Genomic DNA, 12,460 nt, shown 5'->3' with positions numbered 1-12,460 from the left:
CACAGGAATGGCAGCGTGCTACCCACGTATTAAAGAATAGACAAGGATCGTGACTTTTTTTTTTATTTATTCTTGTGGTGCTATAAGCTGTATAAGTCTTTGGTAGTCTGCAAAAATGGCTTTCACGAAGGCTGTCTATTGAGAATACCTCACTGAAGAAGCTTTATGTTGCGTATTGTAGCAGGCTGCTGGTATGGAAGTGATCACGTACCCTAGGTCAGCCAGCAGATAGCTGAACAGGACAACAGAGAACATTTCTGTGAAAGAGTAGCAGATGTTATCTTCAGCTTTGCAAAGCAAAGGTTGAGAGGCGATGATGATGAACTGATCTTTGTAGAAGGAGCTAAAGAACAATGTTAGCATCTTGTTAGCGGTAAACAAATTGCAAGCAAAATTGGAAGAAAGCTTCTAGCCTGCAGAAAAGGAAGGTTCTGGGTTATCTTGCTGATGGGAAGGGAGGGAAAAGAAAGTGACGCTGGTCTAAAATAGAACTGAGCAGTTTATGGAATAAATCGTTAGATAGTCTTGGCATTAAAAATTAAAGCTTTTTTGTAGGAGCAGAAGATGTCTGACTTTTATCTTCACAAAGGGACTGTAAACTGATCTGTTGGTTGGTCACATGTTTTAGTGAACCCAAAGTTGTAGTTTATCTGTTAACATGTCCGTGGAAAGGAGGAAACTTTCTTTTCTCCTCAAGATGTACATTCGCCAAGGGTTGTGACTTGGTTGTCTTGTTAGTTGTTTTCTTTTTTTTCTTTTTTTTCTTTTTTTTTTATATTCATCTTTTTTACATACAGGAGTACTGGGTAACATACCCTACTGTTTCTGCTGGTGTGAAGAAGCTTCAGGCACTGGGGCGTCCTACTCACGTCTAGCAGAAAGGTTGGGTACAACAGATGGTTGCTTGTAGTCCTGGCTTCCATCAGTTAGAGGATCACAGCTGTCAAGGGCTGTCATATTTCAGGGAGTCACCTGCTTTTAAGGAATGTTTTTTGAGGCTGCTTAACATTTTCAGAATAAAGGCTGCCACCTTACGCATCATTTGGCAGTATCTGGACAGCCTGTAGAAATGCAGAGTGCTGAATAAACATGATAACTTGAGTTACTGATAAAGCACACTTTTATAACTGATATTTGCAGCCCCACAAAAATACATGGTGGTGAATTTGTCGGGCTGATGTTTTTACAAGGAGCTTAAATGATGTGAAGTAAAGAAAAATAACAGCACCGCAGTTAGCAAATGTAGTGAGTCATTCTGAATAAAATAACCGGGTATTTCTGCAAATTTTAATCCCACAGAACTTCCATTGACAGCAGCAGATATTTTTGCAGAAGTAACGTTTAGTTAACTGCCCGTCTCTTCCTAAGTTTCAGAACACAAAGTTTGTTAGAGATTGTTTCTCTACCAAACTGTTGAAATCTAGCGTGCTGTTCAAAACGAGACCATAGTCGTCCTAGGGCCTGCTGTTACAGCAGGCCTTTGAGGTGGACGTGGTGGCCATATAAAGTGTTCAGACTCCAGAATTTAATCTTTCGGGTTTCAGAGTTTTTTGTTTTGTTTGAAAATGTTGTTTTCTCACCACCATGACTAAAATTCACTTCCTAAACATGAGGCAGGCATAAACTGAGTTTAGTCAGCATATGTGTCTGTGTCCCTTCTTTGCACGTGAGCATCTCAAGTGCCTGGCAGGAGCCAGTCACGGCACTTGGCAGGGTATGCACCACCTTATTCCTGATGGTCCTGTCAGCATAAGGAACAGAGGGCTGAGGCATGAAGAGAAAAGTAAGGAGAGGAGGAAAAGAAAGTGATGAAACAAAGAGGATTGAAGTAGTCCCTCAATAAAACTAGTCCTTCAATTTACAGCACGTGTGCGGTGAGTCAACCTTGGCTGGTCACCAGGTGCCCACCACGCTGCTCTTTCTCTCTCTCCCCAGTTCTTCAGCAGGACAGTGGGGAAAATAAAATGGAAAATGTTGCAGATTGAGATGAGGACAGGGAGATTGCTCACCATTTACCATCACAGGTGAAACGGACTCATCTTGGGAAAGATTAAATTATTACAGAATAAAATGATTCTAGGATACTGAGAAATAAAAGCAAAACTAAAAGTACCTTCCCCTCAATCCCTTTCTTCCCACTCTCAACATCACTCCTGACTCTTCCACCTCCTTCCCCCGAGCAGCACAGGGGAACAAGGAATGGGGTCTGCGGTCAGTCCCTGACGCTTCGTCTCCGCCACTTCTTCATGGTCCCTCTCAGCCCTGGGGCTGCCCACAGGCAGCAGCTCTCCAAGCACTGCTCCCACACGGCTCCATCCCATGGGGTCCATCCATCCCCCAGGAGCAAACTGCTCCAGCACAGGTCCCCCATGGGTGGGCGGCAGCTCCCCCCAGCCCCCTGCTCCTGCGTGGGCTCCTCTCCACGGGCTGCAGCTCCGGCCCGGGGCCTGCTCCTGCGGGGGCTCTCCATGGGCCGCAGCCTCCTCCAGGCCACATCCACCTGCTCCACCGGGGGCTCCTCCACCCATGGGGGGGCTGCAGCGTGGAGATCTGCTCCATGTGGGACCCATGGGCTGCAGGGGGACAGCCTGCTCCACCAGGGGCCTCTCCACAGGCCGCAGGGGAACTGCTGCTGCATGCCTGGAGCACCTCCTGCCCTCCTGCTGCGCTCACCTGGGGGCTGCAGGGCTGCTTCTCTCATATTTTCTCCCGTCTGACTCACAGCTACTGCAAGGTGGTTTTTAGCCTTTTAAAAATGTATTATCACAGAGGTGCAACCATTGTAGGTCATTGGCTCAGCTTTCCAGAAAAAGGTCTGTTTTGGAGCTGACTGGAACTGGCTCTTTCTTACATGGGGGCAACTCTTGATCTCTTTTCACAAAAGCCATCCCTGCAGCCCCTATGTTCCAAAATCTTGCCATGTAAACCAAATATATCATGAACAGATGTTTATATCTGTCCAGTCAAATGCACAAACAGAAATCTGTCTAGTGCTTAAGTGTTTCAGGAACAACACTTTGGTTATTTTCAGGATAATGGAGTTGTTTAGGCTTGGCTGGACCTCTGGGAGCCATTTAGTTCAAACCCATGGTCAAAACATGTCTAACTAGAACAGGTTACAAAGAGCTGTGTCCAGTTGAGTCTTGACTATCTCTGTGGATGGAGATGATAGCTCTGGGCAACGTGGTGCAGTACTGGACGATTGTTTTCCTCAGCTGGATTGTTCCAGTATATCAATGCCTTTCTTGTAGTGCCCGAAAAGTGGACACAGAGCCCAACAGTGGACACAGTGGTTCAGGTTCAGGCTCAAAAGTACTGAACTTATCTTGGTCTGGTGACTACATGCTTGCTAATACAACCAAAGGCCATCCCTGCAAAGGGGGAACTGCTGACTAAGAAGTATTCTCCAGCTTCTTTTCTGCAAATCTGTTTTCTAGCCAGGTTATACTGTTGCAGAGGGTTATTCCAACCCTGGTGGAAGACTTCACAGTTGTTTCTCTTGAACTCCATAAGGTTCTTGTCAGCCTGTTTCTCCAACCTGTCAACCTCACAACAGAAAGCAATCAGATTGACCAGAGATGGATTGTCCTTGGTAAACCAATACTGGCTTAGCAGTCACCTTGCCCTTTATAGGCCTGGAATTGGCTTCTAAGAGATTTGTTCTTTAGCTTTACGAGAGACTGAGGGGAGGCTACCTGAATTATCTTCTTGCCCTCCTTGAAGAGGGTGGTGGCATTTGCATTTTTCCAGTTATCAGGAACCCGCTGTGACCACCGTGCCATTTCAGTGATAACGAGAACAACCTAACTGCAACATTGGACATCTCTCTCTGTACCCTGTGTGATACCTGAATGGGTATTTGTCCAATACCTATTTATAGTAGATGTGAGCTTTTTCCATAAAGATAACATTTTATGTCTTTGGAGACATAAGTCTGTCTGTGGTGTCCACTAACTGAAAGTTTTAGGAACAAAATCTATTGCTACATTTCCTCAAGCTCCTCTAGGTTGTCAGGTTCTGAGCAGTGCCAGACACTGGACATAAAATTACGCGGATCCCTACCCCGATCTGGGATGGTGCCTTCTGTGTTTTCTCTTGATGTTAATGGTGAATATTAACACAGAGGGCACCTTTTAACATGCTGTAATCTCTTTGTAAAACACGCTTAAAGTCATGGGAAGTTCCTTTTTGTAATTTCCCAACCTATGATTGAGTGCACTCTTGCATGCAAAATCTCTGTGTCTGAGTCACTACTTATCACAGGAGGAATAAAACCTGAAAAGCTTGCCGCAGTTGTGGTACTCCCTCAGGTCACTTGGTATGGATAGAAAGAATCACATTCTGTAGACAGAAATCATTTATAATAACTTTTCCAAGAGGGGAAAAAGATCAGTCTCTTTTCTTTGTTTTCCTTCTCTCTTCGCTTATAAAACCTGGTTTGCATCAGTGAATATTGTTTACAGTGGAAGCAAGTCTGATGAAGAATTATTTTTGTGTGTGGCAGTCGCGTAGCTGTGCTTATCTACTCCTACAACTTCAATAATTTGAGTTTATTTTAAGAACGTGCTGTGTTATACAGGTGTTCTCTGTTTATGTAGGGGAGATCGTGTGTGAAATTGAACATTTTGCACTAGTTCCTGAGTTGTTCTCTGTGCATTTACATGCACCTGACCCTGTCTGAAGCAGAGGATACTAAAAAGGTTTTCATGTCCTTCAACTAAGCAATATTTAAGCCCTCAGAGAGGGAGGTTTTCAGCATGCTGAACGTCAAATGTAACAGTCAACATGATAATGAAGCGTCATAAGCCACTGTCCATTAAGAGTAGAAATATGTGAACTGTGTACTTAATCATCAGGTTGTCTTCATAGCTGTGGGTGTTGTATTTGGCAGTTATTCAGGAAATGAAAATTTTAATATTCAGACCACTGTTTCACGTAGCATTACCTCTATCAGTAGCTGCTCTAGAAGGGAAAGGTATTTCTGAGTGAGCGCTTCGAGTTAGTTAGGTCCTGGTTTATGCCGTGTGCAGAAATCGCATTGCGAATGATAAGATCCCTTTCCCATAAAGGCCTGCGGAAACCGTAAGTCTTGAAACTTTCGATAAGCTGGTAAGTGGTGTAAAATTATCCTTTGGAACATCCCACGTCTGTCAGAAGAAGAAGTGAGGAGCCAGCTGGGGCGGGTGCGCGCTTCGCAGACATCCTCACCCCAGCCGTGGGCCGAAGCTTGGTGGCTGGGTGCTACCTGCGGCCGTGGCCCCTGCCACGCACTGGCAAGATGCACCAGGTGCAGAAATTATCATTTTCACATTGCCAGGGTTGCTCAAGTGGCAAGGGAGTTGGAGGAACTCGACTTGATGTGATTTTTTTCTTCAGGAGTGGCTGAGTAGTTAGCAGGGCAGTTCACTGGGAAATCTGTGCCAACAGCGCTTTGGGCTGGAGAGGGGTCGGAGTACAGCAGAGGGCTAAGCTCTGTGGTGATAATGGCTTATGTACAGATGTACCAGTCCCCTCACTGGAATCTGAAAGCATCTTCCTATCCTGTCTGTCTGAAGTGGCCTTTTTCCCCCCATCTCCACCCTAGAAAGTGTTTTCTTCGAGAATCACTCCCAAGCCATGCCTTTGGAAGTTGGTTCTACTGGGGTCTCTCCTGGTGAAAAAAGGTTAAATACTACAGTCTCATCCTGTCACACCTTAAACCTGGGTGAATAATAGGAGCGTAGCTTCGTAAGTGAAGTTATTTCCATGACCTTTGGGGAGATGGATAATCTTTCTGTCTGGATAAAAGGTGTTTTGTTCTGGTGCGGAAGAGTTCTTTTTGTGGGCTGTATTTTATAGAAACCATTGGCTGTTAGAGTAAATACGTTGCCTTCTCTGCTGCCTCCGATCCTAAACACTTGGAAATAAGATACTTTCTGTCACCTGTTTCTTCTTAGCAAGGATATTCACCAGGTGTAGTTGAATATTTGCTAGTGAATCTATTAAATCTATTATCCTGAATGCCAGAAGTCATCAAATTTGATTTGCTAGGAAGACCTTTTTTTTTTGCAAGGCAATATTATGTTTTGACTACATAGACAGGATTAATAACCTTTTATTGTTATATACTGATATTACTAGTATCATTCTTATTAACCATCTGTATCTTTCTTTTTGCAGCTTGGGTCCCGTGTTTGCTCTGTTTGTCCCGTTTTATTGCTCCATTCCAAGAGTGCAGGTGACACAAGTACTAGGACACTTTTCTATCACAAACAAGACATTGGTCTATATACTGGGTTTACAGGTATGGTATGTACTTGCTTGTTCATCTTTTAGTGACTTAATACTGTAGCAGTTAGTATTTTTGCATGATTTTGTTGCTTCTGCATGTCTGATTCCACATATGTTTAGCTAGTGACTTCCCCATGAACTAAAATATTGAAAAATGTGTTTCTAGTATGCCTTTCTACATGATGAAGAGTTGAGCATGTTATCTTTTCTTCCATTGTCTTCTTTCTTGAATGTCATGCGTAGGACAATATAAAATAAAAACACTGTAAATTTGGGGGGTGCTTAAAAAAATGAGCCAGGACCTGTTGCAAATACATATGTAGCTTTTACCTTTCTAATTTGCTTGTATTCTTGTTTTTGTTTCTTTTCCACTTGTCTGTTAGAGCTCTGACAAAGCTATAGAATGCAGTATTTTTCTGTGGTAAGACTGTCAGTAAATAACCAAGGATTTGGCTGAATTGCACTTTTATATAAATCTGTTAATTTCTATCAATGTGACAGGTTACTTAAAATAATGTAATGTAGAGCACAGCACTCTCAAGTAGTATTATGTTAACTGTGAATGGAAAAACAGAGGTAACTGGTACAGAAACAGTTTTCTTTTTTTAAGAAAAAACACGACAGCCTAGAAATGACAGGAGACGTGTGAGCTTATGAGAAATTGTACTCATTTTTATATATTCCAGAGACTCAAATATAGCTCTAAAACTAGCAGTGGAAAGCACCCTCATTATGCGATGTGGTACAGAGTATTTTAGAATGAGTGGTCAGTTTCAGAACAGTGGCTCCTGCTCCTCTTGAACATTTCATTCATTCGTGTTGCTGTTCAGCATTTGGATTCCTTCGATTTCTGCTCCAGCACCCTTTTTTCCTGATCCTTCAGCAACCCTATTTCCTCTCTCCCTAAATCATCAATACCAATTATTGTTCTAGTCCTAGTGAAACCGGTGATTACTGTCTGAGCTCTTTTCCTTCGTGTCCCTTGCCTCTTGCTTTCATACGTGCAAGATCAGATACAGATCGCTGCTGTTAATAATCACTGCATCTCACGGGGTCTTTCCCTCCTGCGTGCAGAACAGGCGCTGCCGTCACACAGAGGCTGAGGGTAATTCATTTGCCTTTCCCTCATTTGTAAACTCTACCCTTATCTCAAGTCAGTCTTTCCATAATCAGAGCCTAGAGTGAAGGTGTTTTCATCATTCAGGCTGCATCTCACGGAGCTATTTTAGTAACCCATATCAGCCTAATTTTTAGCCCATTTTCCCAGCTAATAATAACCTTCTCCAGGTGATGAGTCACATACTAGAAGAGATGGGAAACCCTGTTGGTGTATCTAGATTTCTTAAAACAAAATCACTCCAACTGGTTTCTTTGATTTCATGTCTGCAAATATGCCACTCGCTGAGAACTTCATTTCTTTCATTTCAATGCTCGTGCTTAGTCTCTCTGTGGCTACATGTCTAAGAGCTTCACTTGCACTGCCCCACTTGGAACTCTTCTCCTGCTGCTGCTGAGTCATTTCCTTTGCTTCTGTCTGTCTTTCAGACTTGTTTTTCTGTGGAGCCTATAACTGACATCCTGTTATACTTAGTATGCTATATGAAAATAAAATGTATTGTTCTGTAGAAGAAGCAAAATTGTTGGATCCCCGTGTTTTTTTTCCCACTTCTTATACTTCTGGAATGTATATTTGTTCATTTAAACCGAATTTTCACAGAAATAAATTTGTGATTTTTTCTGTTGTCACGATAAGTATATAGCCTATGCAATGTTGCTACATATGAGCTCAGACAACAGCCATGTAAATTTTAAATTGCTGCTCTTACCTTCCAGCTCTTAACCTCTGGTTCCTACATCTGGATTTTAGCCTTAAGTGGATTGGTAAGTCTTCCTGTTTTAAAATTTGTGTTGCTTAAAACACTTTGTTACGTATACAATCAGTGCAGCATCTCTGGACTCGAAGAGCTGAAATTACTGAGTAATGTTTTTCATTGTAACAGCAAGTAGAAAGTTTTTGTCTTTTAACTTCCAAAGGTGTAAAGCCCTAACTGGCTGGTGGTACACTGACGTACAGAAAAATGAGCTGGGTAATATTTACTGGTTCCCAAAGTTATATGACCCCTAAAATTAAATTTACTGCCATGGACATAGCTTTGACGCTACAGCTATAAATGAAGCTATTGTGGAAATTGTAAAAATACCAACCGCAATACCGTTTGCTTTTATTATATACTCTATTTACCCAGTTGTTCATCCTTTTTTAGCAAGCCTCAAGCGTTTATTCCAGAACGCAGCTTCTAACTTTTTGCTGAGGATTTCATGTTTTGCTGTTCTCCTAGGACACGTGTAGGATAGCTGTTTCACACTGTGATAGGGACAGCAAAGTTGTGAAATCACTTTCTTCGTATCATTTAGATAACGTCAGTGTGGTCTGTTTTCTTTCTTGCTGACGCTGTTCTCAGTGCTAGGGTATGTAGTGCTAAAAAGGATTGTACTACCTCTCCCAGATTGTTAGATACTGATAAACTGCTTTAAAAGTTTTTGCAGACTTAGAAATTAAGAGCTCTAACTGTGATTTATTGGCTCAAAATACTGTCTGCTTTTCAAACAGTGAAAGTGCTGCCTCTTCCAAATTAGCTCATTGTTATATTGAGACTATCTCATGAAAAACTTAAATTCTGTCCTTGCTATTAGAACCTGCTAATCTGAATTTAGGCAAACTTGGAGTGAAATGCCTGTGGATACATTACATATTGCTGCTATAATTCAGTGTGTTGGTCTCTTACCATTTCCACTGGATGTTCCAAATATACCGTGAGCTGGCAGGAAAAATAACACAAGTGACAGAGCAGTAAACAGTGAAGTCTGCTCAGCAGTTTGGTCTTACCATAAATATAGATGAAAACAGACTATTTAACAAACCAGGATTTCTTTCCTGGAGACCATCCCAAGCCTCTGAACCTAACTAAGGATCTGTGACTTCCTCCAAACGCTCTAGCCTTCCTGTTACTCTTCTGGCTCTTTTAATAGCCCTTCCTTTTGAACAGGTGTTCATCGGGGAGGGAAGGAAAGGAAAGGAAATGAAAGGAAAAGGAAAGGAAAGGCATTTTAACCCCCCCCTTTTCCTGGTGGTAGGAACTGTATGTTTACTTGGTTATGCAGTCTTTGAAAAAAATGTTCTAGTATTATTTTTCATGTCAGTTCTTATTTTAATTCCCTTTTAATGTACAGTTTTATTCAGGTGTATAATGCAGCTTCCTTCTTCTTCATAAATGATTGTTTTTTAATTGCAGGTTAACAGTCTGTTTTGCATAGGTATAAGTCCATGGGAATAAACTGAGCTTTCCGTATGTCACAGGAAAGCTTAAAAAAGATATTTAATGTTTCGCATTGCTTCAGTCAGGATGAATTAAGTCATCCTCAGGCTTTTTTCCGTCTCTCTCTTTTTTTTTTTTTTTCCTGCAATGAACAGATATCTGCATTCTGCCATTCTTGTAATGCATGCTACAATTTGCAAAATAGTTCATAGATTCATAGAATCGTTTTGGTTGGAAAAGACATTCAAGATCATCAAGTCCAACATGAATTTCAGCCATTTTTGCACAGCGTATCTATCATGCTTCTGTGAATAGGCAGTCTCATTTTCTCCTCTGTTAGAAATGACAGTTTGGTGTCTTCTGAGAAAACGGAAAAAGGAGTAAAGTTTCACAGTACATTAAATAGTCTGAAGAAAATTATGAAAAATTATAGGGCCACCTCTTAACACTCCAGGTGTAGATACTTGATAACGTATGTATGTGTACAATTACAGAACTGCATGGGTTGCCAAGTCAATGTTAAGTCATTCCGACAAACTACATACTTTGTTAATTGTTACTGCTGTTTTCATTGTCTAACGTCCTATATCTTTGTTGAATCAAATTTTCATGCATTTGTAGCACACGTTTAGCAAATATATGAGTACCACGTTGGCTAGGTGTGATGCGTATCACTAGTTCAATGCCTATTGTAGGCTTCACTGTATTTTTAGATTTAGAGATCACTTAGCCACTCATATGACTGTACGCAATGCTGTTCTGCAATTCAGCTTTTGCTGCACTTCTGCTTATCTGGAGTATTAAAATGGACGGCACAATTTCTGTATTGTTTTCAGTTTCCCACTTTCTCTTCAGGATGTCCCCATTGTAGGTCTATTGAAATCATCACATGGCGTGTGTTAACACACAATGAACACTCTTAGACTAAATGAGACCTGGCTTTTCAGTTACAGGACGAGGCACTTGAGAGGAATTTCTGTATTCATCCTTGTTAATGCTTTTAGACTTCTGCGTAAATCTCAGGGTATAAAGGAACTCCATGAGTTCATGTTTTTGGTGGTTTTGAGGGATTCATCACGTACAAAAACGTTTCTGTATGCGTTTGTGTTTGCACATATGTATGACTGTATGGGTAGGCACTGATGTAATGTGTCTGGAGACAGGGAATTTTAAACATCATGTGTTCTCTTACCAGAATACAAAAGCTGTGGTGTGTCTGTCTGCCATAAGATCTATCTCTGTAGGTCACCAACTTTGACTCCCTCTTTTATCCTTTAAAAAAAAAGCTCTTGGGTTCTTATCTTAGACTTCTCATTGAAATACTCTTGCAGGAGTGAACTTTGAGGGGCATGTCAAGGTTCACTCAATTATAGCCTACAGTATTTCTGCTTCAAGAAGGAAATTCAGGCTGCTACCATCTTATGAGATACGACCACTGGGGCACGTAGTTCCCTACAGCCATTCACATAACATTGTCACCGTACAGATCACATGCCAAGGTTTCAGCTAACTGTGTTGGTAGGGCTGTATTTCATAGGGAAAAAGAGCTTCCAGGCCAGTTCTGTAATTGTACTGTTATTGCCTCTTTCTTCTTACCTACAGTCATTTGTTTATTTGTTTGTAAGGTAATGTGCACTGCATAAAGTTCAAAATGTGGAATACCCCCTTGGTCTTTTGGGAGCTGCTTTGAATTTATGTAGAGTTCAGCTCAGAGCTTCAGAAATTCAAGTAGTGTTAACCTCACAAATTCTGAAGTTTCTAAAAAAAAAAATCTTTGCAGATTTTACTAAGCCAGATAGAACAGCCTTCTGAATTGTTTCTGTACCACACTCTCATTTACTTTTCTCAGGCTGTATGAAAAGCTTTTTCATACTTTAGATATCGGAAAACTGTAGAGAATTAATATTTCAGATATTGTTGAATGTTTAGTTTTAACTTTAGTTCTGATTATTGGATGTTTTAGGTGTAAGTTTAGAATTTGCTAACCTGGTTTTACACAGACTACAGATATCCGTTGTTAAATGCTCAGGAGTGCACTTGGGATCGTTCTCAATTCTGGTTGTTACAAACTTTATTCATCCTTTCTGTTTGTTAGTCGTTCAGCTTGGGCGTTTTTCTATAGTGAATTCCTGTCAATGATAGATTGGCCTTTGTAGGATAAGACGTGATTGGACTGGGCAAACTTTTAAGCTGGACTTTGATTTTTTTAGTCTTTGCCTTAAAAGTAATATTATGCAATTAATATCTGACCAGACCTAAGAATCATTGATTTTCTTCTTCCTCCTCCTCCTCTTCCACATTTTTAAGTAGTTTTGAACAAGCCTCACTGAACTGTTTATTGTTTTAAAAAATGTTTAGAAGGGATTTCAGAAAGTTTTCTATTGCCCCTCAGTGTAGTATTCGCACTTAAAATACCATCCTTTCTACATACTTAAAACTAGTGTTAAATATAAACCAAATTTCTTGAACAGCATCTTTGAACAGTCTGATGATGTAGTGAGCAGTTACCTCCAAAATTCGTATCTTGCCATATAACCTTCTACACCCTCCAGTCAAGTATTTCACATATAGTCTCACATAGATCTGTAATCGGTGTGAAAGTACGTCAGAGTATGGTCTTCCTTGAATTCCTTGTAACTACCTAATTATAAATGGTGATTAAGATAAATCTGCCTCAACACTCTTGGGAATCTGGAGAGGTCCCACTCGACTGGAAGCTGGCAAAAATTTGTACCAGTTTTCAAGAATGGTAAGAAAGAAGATCCTGGTAATTCCAGGCCTGTCAGTCTCACTGCAGTGCCTGGTAAAGTCATGGAGAAGATTATTGTGGGAGTTTGTGAAAAACACTCGAAAGACAACACAGTTGTTGGTCA

The 12,460-nt window shown here is 41.1% G+C and overlaps 1 protein-coding gene across 1 annotated transcript in view; it reads left to right on the top strand.

Annotated features, from left to right (window-relative positions):
* Positions 1-12,460, top strand: part of UBAC2 (UBA domain containing 2) — an 86,534-nt gene that overhangs the window by 48,802 nt on the left and 25,272 nt on the right. The window contains exons 5-6 of the mRNA XM_027443585.3: positions 6,160-6,283; positions 8,104-8,151. Of these exons, the coding sequence (XP_027299386.1) occupies positions 6,160-6,283; positions 8,104-8,151 (172 nt within the window). The remainder of the gene's footprint in view (positions 1-6,159; positions 6,284-8,103; positions 8,152-12,460) is intronic.

The sequence above is a fragment of the Anas platyrhynchos genome, chromosome 1 (genome assembly GCF_047663525.1).
Source record: "Anas platyrhynchos isolate ZD024472 breed Pekin duck chromosome 1, IASCAAS_PekinDuck_T2T, whole genome shotgun sequence".
NCBI classification, from domain to species: domain Eukaryota; kingdom Metazoa; phylum Chordata; class Aves; order Anseriformes; family Anatidae; genus Anas; species Anas platyrhynchos.
Note: the sequence above shows the minus strand (reverse complement) of the source record. Positions and strands in the feature narration are given on the sequence as shown.